This window comes from Sceloporus occidentalis, unplaced genomic scaffold (assembly GCF_023333645.1).
Source record: "Sceloporus occidentalis isolate IW3139 unplaced genomic scaffold, rSceOcc1.0.p SCAF_12, whole genome shotgun sequence".
Lineage (NCBI taxonomy): Eukaryota > Metazoa > Chordata > Lepidosauria > Squamata > Phrynosomatidae > Sceloporus > Sceloporus occidentalis.
This window is the reverse complement of record NW_028316992.1, coordinates 16,989,593-17,001,984: the sequence shown is the minus strand read 5'-3', so window position 1 is coordinate 17,001,984 and position 12,392 is coordinate 16,989,593. Positions and strand designations below refer to the sequence as shown.

Below are 12,392 nucleotides of genomic sequence, written 5' to 3'. Positions count from 1 at the left end.
GAATAGGAGTTGCACACATGGTGTTGTTATGAATGTACAGTGGAGCCATGCCTTACGCAGGGATCCATTCTGGACACACACACACCGCTTAGGGCAAATACCGCGTAAATTCAAGCTCCACTGGGTCTTGAATTCGCAGTGCACACACCATCAATGTATTGTAGCGCAGCTTCCACATAAAGCAGAAGCCGCATATGGCGCACCTGCGTATGGAGCGGGCATGCTGTAGAAGCACATACACATGTGTGTACATACATTTGCTTGTACATTCAGGTGTGCATTAACATTGTTGTTCAACACAAGGATTATGAACCACAACTGTAGAGTTTAGCCCACAGTAAATAATTACCTTGCCTGGTTTGAATCCTCTTCCAAGATGCAGCTGGATATTATCATATGTATTTTGCTGCCAATGCCACCTCCCGCCTAAAACCCGTCTAAAACCCGCTTAAATCCTGGCTAGAATCTGAGCTCAGCCAGCTGATTTGCAAAGCTGGGAAGCTTCTGACTTTGCAAATCAGCCATCTCATCATGGCTGGGAGCCAGATTATAGGCTGGTTTTAGGTGGGATGTGGCATTGATGGCAAATGGGGCCACCCAACTTACCGGGCCAGCCCATTTGCTGTGGGCGGGAGAGGGGAAGCTCTGGCTGGTGGTCTTCCATGACGCTGCAGGTATTCTGGGCCCTGCCTGGGTGGCGCAAGCCTCCCAGGCCCTATGCACTGGTGGGGGACTCCAATTTCCAGGTGCCCTGGGAACAGAAACAGCCACTACTGGCTGGTGTCAGGGGCTGTGAGCCCTGGGATTGGCTGGGAGTCCCAGGGGTGGCAGCCCCCCCGGCTTTCTGGCCACCGATTGGCCAAGGGGCCTTTATAAGGCCACGCGGTGCCAGTTATCAGCGCCATTTTGATTTGGCTCTCCACCCTCCCTCCCTCGGTTCAGGGTCAATGATGTGTTGTCACAACTTTCCAGGGGTGGTAGCATAGGTCTTGGATCTGATGGTTTTCTGTGCTGCGGAACACTGGATTGGGAGTCCATCAGAGACCTGGAGGTGCTGAGGGAGTAGCGATGTCGCCAGTGTAGAGGCAACATCAATTCAGCATTCCCTGGTGATAAGCATGAAGATGCGCATATGCACATAACCATTAAGTCAGTTACCCCTCTGTCATCCCAAAGCCTGGCTGTGACCAGGCAATGCAATTCATTGACCAACATGGGTTGGTGGATGATAGATCCGGACATTCTTTTTGGGCCTACCCTCTCACTTGTTTGCTTATTCAATAAAGTTGTGGCCTTTTTTCTGCCAATTGCGTGTCTCTGTTGTTATTCAGCTAATATGTAGTAGTAGCCCTGGTGGCGCAGTGGTTAAATGCCTGTACTGCAGCCACTCACTCAAAATCATAAGGTTGCGAATTCAAGACCAGCAAAAGGGCTCAACCTCGACTCAGGGTTGCATCCTTCCGAGGTCTCTAAAATGAGGACCCAGATTGTTGCGGGCAAATTAGCTTACAGTTGTAAACTGCTTAGACACTGCTTAGGCGGTATGAAGCGGTAAATAAATGAAGCTTGTTTGTTTGTAGTAGATTTGTCACCTCCTTTTCTTCTCTGTCCTAATCTACTGATCACATTCTGAATCACAATGAATCTTTTACCCAGTGACTCTGAAAACACCATATACACCTTACTATGGAACTATTCCTGTATGGATTTTTTAAAAAGCATAGTCAAATTATTTCTGTTAACATTTTATTTTGCTTCTAAATTTCACATGTGACATGTTTTTGAAGGGATAGACATTTAAAAAATGAAACAAAGTAGTACTGCATTTAAAAATAATAAAAATAATAGATAATAGTAATGCATTATAAAAATTCAAAAAACATATATTTTGGTACTTCTGCAAAATGGCACAAAATATATAACAGTGTTGTTACAAGACTCTTGACATCTCCATTGTGTTAAGTTGCCACTTCAGGGTTTCTTGGAGCAAATAAGCATCCATGCATCTGTATAATACAGCATTCTGAATTGTTTAAAGATTGTACTATGAAAAAAAATCTGTATGATTTGATCCTGGAGGGTATAAACAAATAAACAAGATCTACAATGACAGCAGAATGAGGAAGGGTTTTCTTTGAGTCATTTCCCCACAGCCACCCACTTTTTGTCCTGGTTATAAAGGACTTATCCTGTCATGGCTCCATACAAGAAGCCTATGAAGTGTTCATAACAAAGGAAGCATGTGACTTTCCTGGAACAGCAGTAGCTTCAATTACTCAGGCTTTGGCTATCAACATGTCTTTTTTTATATAAAAGAAAAAGCTGGGGCCCAAGAGCAGATGATACCGAACTGAAAAGAGCTGAGCACTCATCTTTGTTGGCTGGCAAGACAAATTTATCTCAGCGGTCAACAGAGATAGACAGAAAGAGATGATGGCTCCCGGTGTCCTTTTTTCTTGCTTTGGAGCTTCCTAGACCGCTTAGAGACAGTCACTCTGGGTTTCCCCAATTCCTTTTTTGAAGCTATGCCCTGTTTGTACGCGTCGCATGCTGAAGCGTGACAAGGAGACTGGGAAGGTAACCTGAAAGGCAAACACATACATGACTCAGAAAGGAGAGAATTTCTTGCAGTGGTGGTTTGTAACCATACTATTCAAACATCATTTAGATTAGCACTGAACCATTGCATGTGCCAGTTGACACAAGCACTGAACCATTTGCACTGGTACCATCTGCTGTGATTAATGCAAAGCTCACACCTGCAAATAGAGGGAACTGAATCGTAACCAGCAAAGGGGGCAGGCACAGACAAAAGAAATGCTGCATTTCCCATGTCTGCATTCCGTTCCATTGTATATAGTTTGTGCTACATTTAGCTCATGTACCTCAACAAAAAAGGGGATGCCACTTGAGTGTTTGATGCATAAGAGGACAGGGACCTCTTATCAGGGTTCAGGCAAACAGTGCCATCAAAATAACTAAGATCAATCTTCATATACACATATTGAACCTGATAATGTATTCCACTTGTGTGAAAGGAACGAGCAATTTGAATTTGGCCATGCATAATATTTCCTTTGTTTCAGCTTAGTGTTTCAGGGTGGTATCCTGAATCCAGTGCATTTTAATTTACACAGGCAAATACCTTAACCACTGTCGTACCTTTAGCTGGGCATCTGCAGTGACATCTGCAGTGACCTCCAGGGATCCTTGGAACATCCTGCAGATGGCATCCTTGCAGCATGTCCAGCTAAAGCTAAATATCTGGATGCATCCCCACTGAACCCACCCTCTTCTTGAATGGAAACAGCTGTGCTGAAAGGTGGCTGTACTGCTTACAAGGAGGAGCTGTAGAGAAGTAGCATGGAGAGACATAACTATGGAGACACAGCTACACAAGGGGGATTTGGGCCACTGTATGGTTAGAACAGAATTTTGATTTCCGCAATGACAAACAAAGTGAGTTATAATAGTGTGCATCTGACTTATGCCATCATAATTCACTAACATGTGATCTGCTCTGGTGAAAAACACATTGCTAATAGTGTGTATTAGTTGGAATATTCTGAGTGAGCATCTTAATAAGAAAATGCAGCAGCAGTGCTTATCAGCTGAAGATACTTCACAGCTTGTTCTACACAGACATGTACATGGGTATCACACTGAGATATCTGCATGAGTCCTTGTGTAGTGTTGGCTAAAGGTACCATGCAGCCCACAAAGAAGTGTACTTTTTTCACTGTGAAATAAAGCAAGGTACTTCTAGGTGGTATGCTAGCTTTTGCTAATACTATACTAGACAGTGACACAAACAGAGAGATATCACAGTTTATTACCTATGAACGTGTCTGTCTTTTTAAAAAGAAGAAAAGAAAAGAAGCATGTGCAAAGTCACTCCAATGTACAGCTTTAATGTATTGATCTGTAAACTAAATTTCATATCCTGAGGCTACCTGGTACTTAGCTTGAGAAATGTTTATTCCTTGCAGAGCTTTGACCTCTTAGCAAGATGTATCAAGTCTGACAGTTGGGTTGTCCTATTGATTGCTAAATTTACCATGATCCCTTGGATGAATGAAAGGAGACTTTCTGAGTCTGAATGTGTTTGGGGAGAAGACAGAGAAAGATAGCTGACCTGCTGTGGTATGTATTTTGTCCTGAACATAAAAAAGGACTCTCTCACAGACAACTACCTTTGCTGGGTACTCTGTCTCATAGACAATTAAAAATGCATATGATAATGTAAACAGTGTACTTTCATCTTATTTTATAGAAAAAGGCTGCATTCTTTTGTCGTGGTTATTTGGGCTTGTTTCCATTATCAAGGGTCCTGCTTAGAACAGAGTTTGTTTCAAGAAACAACAACAACAACAACAACAACACACACACACACACACACACACACACACATTCCTACAATTGGCTGAGGTGGAGAGAAGAAGATTTGGGAGTATGGAGATCTGGCTTGGCAAAGCACAACCGTGCACACAACAGCACACCTCAGTGAATGGTTTGTTCTCATGTTCAGGTCAAAGCACATTACTTAAGCACTGGCATCTCATCCCCTTACATAGATGTTGCTTCGCTAAGAGATTTTTGGACACTGAAAGTTAGCCACTTGATTGAGTCATTGGGGGCTGCATGCTCTGCCAGGCTCACACTCGGAGTCTGTAGACAGATCATACAGCAACTGTAGTGGGCATAGTCTTGCTTCACAGTAGACAACTGGATTAGCGGACCTTGGCTTTCTTCCATTCCCATTCTTGGTTTTGTCCTGGGATTAGCTTTGTTTGTGGTTAATGAGGCTCTGTACTGACTATGCCTTCTCACTCAATAAAATAAACAGATTTTCACAAGGACATACTCAGAATCTGGCATTATTCTTCATATAAAGGAAGCTGATCTGCAAAGGGCGCTATGCACTCTCACTGCTCTGGGAACAGGGACCAAACAGAATCTCTTTATGTGGATATAAGAGTATCAATGGTTTCAGTGACGACATGGTTGGGCATTAAAAGATCAGCCTTTTGGTATTTGTTGGCAGCAGACAGAGAGCTAGAGAAGGAGTGAAAGCCTCCAAACAATGTAGCTGCTACAATGGAGCTAAACAAATGTTCAGTGGTATATAGTGTAGTAGAGTAGAGAATATATATTTCCTGCTTGTTAACATACATAAAGGAGCTGTATAAAATTTGGCATACAAAACCTACTATTAATTACTCTCAATGTATCCATCAACAATTAGTGTTTTTAACAGGATGAAACACATTTTCTTGACTACAGGTTTTCAACATGACTTGACTGGAATCCTTGTATTCAGTCAGAAAACCAAATTCTTACCAGTGAGTTATCATATCAGTGTTTTGTTGCCTTGAACCTGAATTTCTTCTTAATTCTCTTCCTGGTCCATTCAGTCTCTAGACTTCTGCTACATTCTCTGTTTCTCTTCTCTTCTTTCCCTCTGCAGAAGAACAGTCTAACATTCAAGGCAGTGTGACTGGTGAGGAGGGGACCATTTTAGCAATCTCCCTTTCTTTCTATTCTATAAGCTGTAAATAGGGACCAAAATCAGTGAAATCTTTGGTTCATTCTATAGACTTTACTGTGTTTTTGCAGACATGACACTTTCAAAGGAGTCCAAATCCTTCTCCTGCTGGTTATGAAGATAGCATTCCTAATATAAATTGTTCAACCCTCTGGCTGTGTTTCCTGTGTCTAAGCCTTCAAAGATGTGTGATTACTATTAGCTGCATTTGAGTAGAGCTTTGGTTTTAAATCTCAGTTTGTTGTTAACTGCCATCAAATCGACTTTCACTTATACCATCCAAATGAATGAGAGACTTCCAAGTCACCCTGTCTTCCACAGCCCTGCTAACGTCTTGCAGATTCAAGGCTGGGACTTCCTTGATTGAGTCTATCCACCTGAAATTCTGTTTTCCTCTTTTTCTATTCTTCTGTACCTTACCAAGCATTAATATCTTTTCTAGTAAGTTAAATCTTCTCCTGACATGTGCAAAGTACGACAGTCTCAGTTTAGTCATCTTGGCTTCTAGGGACAGTTATGGTTTTATTTGCTCTAGGACTCCTTTATTTGACTTTTAGCAGTCCATGGTATCCATAGAACTCTTCTCCAGTACCACATTTCAAATGAGTTGATTTTCTTCCTGTCAGCTTTCTTCAGCTTTCACAATCATACATAGAAATTGGAAATATGATGGCATGGGCAATCCTAACTTTCTTATTCAATCATATATCTTTATACTTCAGGATCTTGGTTAGTTCCTTCAAAGGTGCCCTTTTTAATCCTAGTCTTCTGATTTCAACAAAGTGTTTCTCACGTGCTGAGAAATCTTGATGAAACAAATCCTGGATTGACAAGAATATTTGACGCTTGGGACTTATTGTACACAAAATTTGCACATGGTAGTTTGCATAGAAATCAGAATTGTTTCTGCACTTAAAATGTTTCCTGAGCAAAAAAAAAAATGCTATAATTGGGAGTGTACTCTGTGCAAAAAATACATGTGATTGTTTTGTGGTGAAAACAGCATTTTCTGTGCCAAAAATACTGTATTCTGCAAACAACCACATATGAATTTTTCACAGAATAAATCCTGAATTGTAAATGGGTCTTTGAAAACTGTGCTATTAGAAACTGTCCTCACAGTCAAAGAAAAATTGCTAAAATTATTCATTGCTTCCTTTGAGAAGAAAATGAGTGTACAGTCCCCACTAGTAAATGGCACCAGGCATAAACATTAGATCAATCAAATAGCAGGGTTTTAAAGGGATGTGACATGTCGTTTGGCACTTTAAACCTTTGAGTCCTGGCACTTACCTCAAGAATTAAGCCCTGGCCTGTAGACATATGAAGAACTCATTTTGCACATCACAGTGTACAAGGAGAGAAATTTTGTTAAAAAAAAATTCAGAAACGCTGGTAGTTTGTTAACTTATGGCATAATGTGCCATTACATTCTACTGATTGTATTCATGTTAGCCAGTGTTTCAATATCTTCTAATCCGAATGTTTGTTTTTGGTTCATTGATTAAGTCATATATGTTCCTTTGTGTCTACTGGGTATCCAAAATCTAGGACTGAATGGCCATTTGGACACAAAACTCTGAAAATACCTTGGGAGGGCATGATATTGACATTAGGTTGGTCCAGGACCTCCCTTCTATGGATGGAAAGACTGTTTCTGTCCATGGAAGGCTTTGATTCCAACTGATCATTTCCCCTTTTGGAAGAGGGAAGAGGCATCTTCAATTATACCATTTCCCTTTCTCTGTCAGCCCACCTTGCTTGGCAAATCTGTTCCAGAGGATTAGGAAATCCAAACAACATGGTAGGTAGCAAGGGATGTGCAGCAGATGGCTTACCGCCAAAGAATGATCCCAATATTTACCCTGAGTGGCATTCTGTCCAGGAGGTGCTTCACCTGAGAGGAAGACATGCTGGATAAAGTTTCCTAAATGAAGGCCATTTTCTTCTACTATGTGGAAGTCTTTGAAAGGACATTTTCTTTGCACCCTTCCTTTTGCAGGTCACTTTTTTTTGCAGGGTAAGCATCTGACCTGGTAACCTGGCCTTCAACTTGAGCATGACATTCAAAGTGGTTCTGCAGCCTTGGCCAGAAATTAGCTTTGATACTATTATAAAAATTTTCTCTGGTCTTGGAATTCTCAACCATGAAATGGCTCCTCAGTCAAAGGACCTAATCTTGTGGACATCTGAGTGTTTTTGTTTATCTTAATGTTATTCTTTGATTTGACTCATTTCCATTTAGTTATACAATCTTTTCTTTGCAGTCTTATTGCTCATTTTAAGCTCTCAGGATTGCTGGCATGGAAAAAAGGGCCATTTGAAATAAATTGAAATGGACCTGAGCGTCATAAAAATCAAACAGTGAGAAGGTGGATTGGTGACAATATCAGTAGTCTACCTATTATAGTGAGATAAATTTTACGCACAGAGAGTGGTTGCTGAATGTCACCTTTAGTCCTTCAACAGGGAGAACAATTCACTTAAAGGCAAACATATCTTTTCCTCCTCCTCAAACCCTTATAGAAATGAATTCCAGTCATGATACCATTTCCAATAGGCAAAAATTTTCCTACTACTTCCCTTCTCCCAAAGTCCATGAAGAGACACCCTGATGCACCTGTGACTTAGATTAATTCCTATAGCTAATTTCCTTCTTAGAGACTGCATAATTTTAAAAGAGGTTCTCAGAAGAAGCAGATTCATAACCCCAATGTTTGGGACAAAATTGACAGGTATGAACCTCATGAATCCTTAAGTTTCTAACCCCATTCCTGCAGGGCATAGCTGAACTTAAACAGTTCCATGCAATGGTACAAAGGTATGTCAATAACTTGACTTATGGGACCTGGATCTCTGTTACTCCCCTGTTGGCACAAGTTGCCTAACATTATAATATGTGATTTTTATCTCTGTGGAATTTCCATGCAGGCCTCAAGCTGGAAGCCTGAGCAGTGTTCTTCAAGGCAGTGATAATGCAGAGGGAGCCTTACATTCAGGGCGTAATGTATTTTTAATTACATCTTTTGAATGCCCTTGATGGAGATTTTCCAGTCCATCACCTCCTCCCTTTGTCAGCGTTAATGGATTGCATTGATTATGCGATTTGTAAATTTTGCCAGTGGTACACATAGCATGGTGAAATTTAATCTTCTAATTGATTTAATTGATTACATTTTGAATTTTATTAGGGGCTAGGCATTGTTCAGGATATCAAATATTCAGGAGGGCATATCCTAGTCTTACATCAGAATTTCAAAGCAGCTTGCACATAAAGCTCTTAAAAATACTATCAAAAGCAGTGAGGGCTTTTCAAATCGCAGCCGTTTACTCCTACACTAACTTCAGCAGTAAAACACTCCACTTCTGCACTGTTTGCATTGACACTCCACTGGAGAATCATCAAGTGTTGGGCCTCTCAGCTCTTTCTCTAGATAGCACTAAGGGAAAAGAGTGTCGGGGATTCTGCCCTTGAGAAGGATGGTGTGGAGAGCGGTGGAAATATTTGCACTCTACTCCTAAAGCATTCACAAATGTTCACAGGCTAGCATGTTAGACTAGATAATTGTGCTTTCATAAATGTGTGTCTGCCAATTAATACAAAGGCACAAGCTGTAGTAGCATGAGGATTTTTCAGAGTAGTATCTGTAACAAAAAAAGGGTATAGAAGATTGTATGTAAGACTCTTCCTTGCAAATATTTCCCAAGCTAATTTACCTGTGGTTGGCTTTCAAGCACAGCTGACAGGAAGGAGTAAAATAACAAACTGGGACATGGAGAAAGGATTCATGTCTTTGCTTCCTGCTCTCCAAATAGCCCCACATTAACATTATTAGGAAAATATAATTATGGGGCAAAACGTCTTTCCTGAGGTTGGCTTTTTTGCAATGTTGTAGTTCGGCCTTGGTACTCTTAAGCATGGATGGAAAGAATATTGTCTGGAATTCTCAATCAACTGTGCAGATACATAACCACAGTACTTATGTAGCTATGTAGTGACCCCTGGCCCAATGCCGTGATCCTCATTTACCATGCAGCAGTCACTTCAATTGACAAGAGTCTGTTATTTTTTCAGTCAGGAAGCTGCTGACTGTTGCATCCACCCCTCCCATGAGTGATCTCTGATACGACAGGAAGAAGTATGGCCGTTGTTGCCATTTCCCCTCATTGCCAGAGATCCCTCGCATAAGAAAGGATGGAAATGTAAGTCAGCTGCTTCCTGATTGACTGGGGAGCAGACCCCCATAGACTACAGTGGCTTTCAGGATCCCTATATGTTCCCTAAAGCTATGTTGAGGTTATGGATATGAACCATTCACTAATGTGTTAATTCTAGGTTAGTGTCTTAGTGAATTCTAGCCATTATCTATTTATTAATTTTCTAACTGATAAAAGGATTTCTTAACTGCCAGGAAACCCTATCAGGCAAAATAATTAAGCAGTAAGATTTTTGGACAGTTTTGTCACTGCATTCATATGTATTGAAGTGCTCTGGAGGATGTGTAACTGTGGCTTTATTGCACAATTACACATTTTCTATGCAGAAAAAAAAACTATTTCTTGCCTAGGAAATGTGGAGGGTGTTGTGCAAAAAAATTATAAATTTTTTTGGTAAAAATCCATGTGTTTTTCTACCCAAAAGTATTCATCAGGACTCTCAAATACAAGGAAATATTGTGCGGAATGAAATAAAATAAAAATGGTTGTTCCCCAGTGGGAGAAAACTATAGTAATTATTTGTCTTTGCATGCAAGGAACTTACATTCGCACTTTCAAGCAACCTATTGTGCAGTGCCTCTTTTAATAGGCAAACACAGAAGGTCTCACTGCTGGTAGACCATACTAGTTATGAAGGCAACTGGGGCAGGAACTAGAAGGAGCAACAGGGGACTGCATCACTTCCTCGGAGGCCAGGGCAATTCTGGGCCCATTCAATTAAATTGTGGGTTTCTTTAAAATCAGTTGTTGCTTTGTGTTCCAAGAGGATTTAATAAACAACTTGTAATTGAAGACTTTTCTGTCTAATGCTGTTTTTCAGGTACAAGATTATGGCAGTGAAAATGGGATCATCTGGTACTGGGAAATAACTCTGAGACTACACAGCCACTACCATCCTGATAACATTTTTCTCCATATTGCTACTGTGCAAGAAGAAAAAAATTGCTGCACTTCATATTTTTAAAACCCTAGTGGGTTTCCCAGCCATAAACTGAATGGGGCACTAACACCAATAGGATTAAACAGCAGTGTGGGTACACAAGGTTGAGGATTGTGAAAGCACAGCATAAAAGGCAATGAAAAGAAACAGCAGCCAAGACAATAGAAATGTTTGTCAAGTTTTTTTCCCCCTCTAGTAATTTGTTTGGCTGTGTTGAATTTAGTAATTTCTAAGCAAACAGGAAAAATGGAGGACATTTGGCACAATCGTACAATGAACTCGCAAAAGAGTATGTTTACAGCATAAAAGAAAACAGGGCTCTAGGCCATCGTTTAACCACTGTGTGATGGGGAATGCTGAGCCAACCATAACCTTGATTTGTATCATCTGTTTTATTCTCACCTTTTCCTGGGTGTTGACAGGCTTTCAAATACATTAGAAGCTCGGGGGACTTCTTTTCTGGTGCCTGATCTTTGCATCGAAGGTTCTGTTGGAGACATGATGGTAAAAATCATCCGCTTTGTTTTGCCTCACTTAAACACAAATGCTGGCTTTTTTAAAGGACATGGCCCTCTGACTCCAGTGCCATTACAATTCGGCTGGAGGCTTTCCTTCAAATGCCAGAAAGTTTGTTTCTGAAAAGACCAATGGCATATGAGATATTTACACCACTTCATACACAGACTAACTTCACTCAAGGCACCTTCTAGTCTCCCAACAGCCTCTGGGCAGAATGTGTTCAACTCCTAACAGAGAGGCTGAGAGGAAAATACTGCTGGTCAGTTTATACTTGTGCAGGGAGAGGCAGAAAGGGGGCAGTCAATGTGACTGACTCAAGATAGTATAGAAGACATTTGGATCTATGCCTGCCAAACCCTTCTTATTCTTCCCCGGTGCAATTACAATGAACACAGTTAGCAAATGCAAAACAAGCTCTCCTGCAGACTACACAACCTGTTAACATAAAAAAGAGGAAAAATGAACTGGACATGCACATTTTATGACCACAAGAATTGCATCCCTTTTCACTGTTTATTTTTTTTTTAAATCAGGGGAGAGGTGGGAGTCATACGATTGACGTTTAAAGACTAGTCACCAGAGGCTAGTGTACAGAGGCATTGAATCAGCCAGGCAGGTCAAAAGTAGCTCTGGGTTAGTACTCACTCAAGAAGGAAATCTGTTTCTGTACAATACAACTTCAGACCTAGGTGAAGGCTAATACATAGAATCATAGAATCATGGAGTTGGAAGAGACCGCACAGGCCATCCAGTCCAACCCCCTGCCATGCAGGAAATCACAATCAAAGCATCCCCGACTGATGGCCATCCAGCCTCTGCTTGAAGACCTCCAAGGAAGGAGACTCCACTACACGCCAAGGGAGTTTGTTCCACTGTTGAACAGCCCTTATTGTCAGAAAGTTCTTCCTAATGTTGAGGTGGAATCTCTGTTCCTGGAGCTTGCATCCATTGTTCCGGGTCCTGTTCTCTGGAGCAGCAGAAAACAAGCTTGCTCCCTCCTCAATATGACATCCTTTCAAATATTTAAACAGGGCTATCATATCACCTCTTAACCTTCTTTTGTTTTACAAAATACTTTTGTTTTTCCTTTAAAAAATCTCTAGCATGGTAAAAAGAAGGACTTTAGACAACTGGAGTAATTTTCCAAACAAAACATAGCAAGGCAAAGTG

At 40.9% G+C, this 12,392-nt stretch overlaps 1 protein-coding gene across 1 annotated transcript in view; it reads right to left on the bottom strand.

Moving 5' to 3' along the window:
- Window positions 1-1,763: 1,763 nt before the first annotated feature.
- LOC149305338 (uncharacterized) overlaps window positions 1,764-12,392 on the bottom strand; it is a 148,092-nt gene continuing 137,463 nt past the window's right edge. The window contains exons 9-10 of the mRNA XM_089477953.1: window positions 11,106-11,190; window positions 1,764-2,582 (exon numbers count right to left, since the gene is read on the bottom strand). Coding sequence (XP_089334079.1) covers window positions 2,408-2,582; window positions 11,106-11,190 — 260 coding nt within the window. The 3' untranslated portion in view covers window positions 1,764-2,407. The remainder of the gene's footprint in view (window positions 2,583-11,105; window positions 11,191-12,392) is intronic.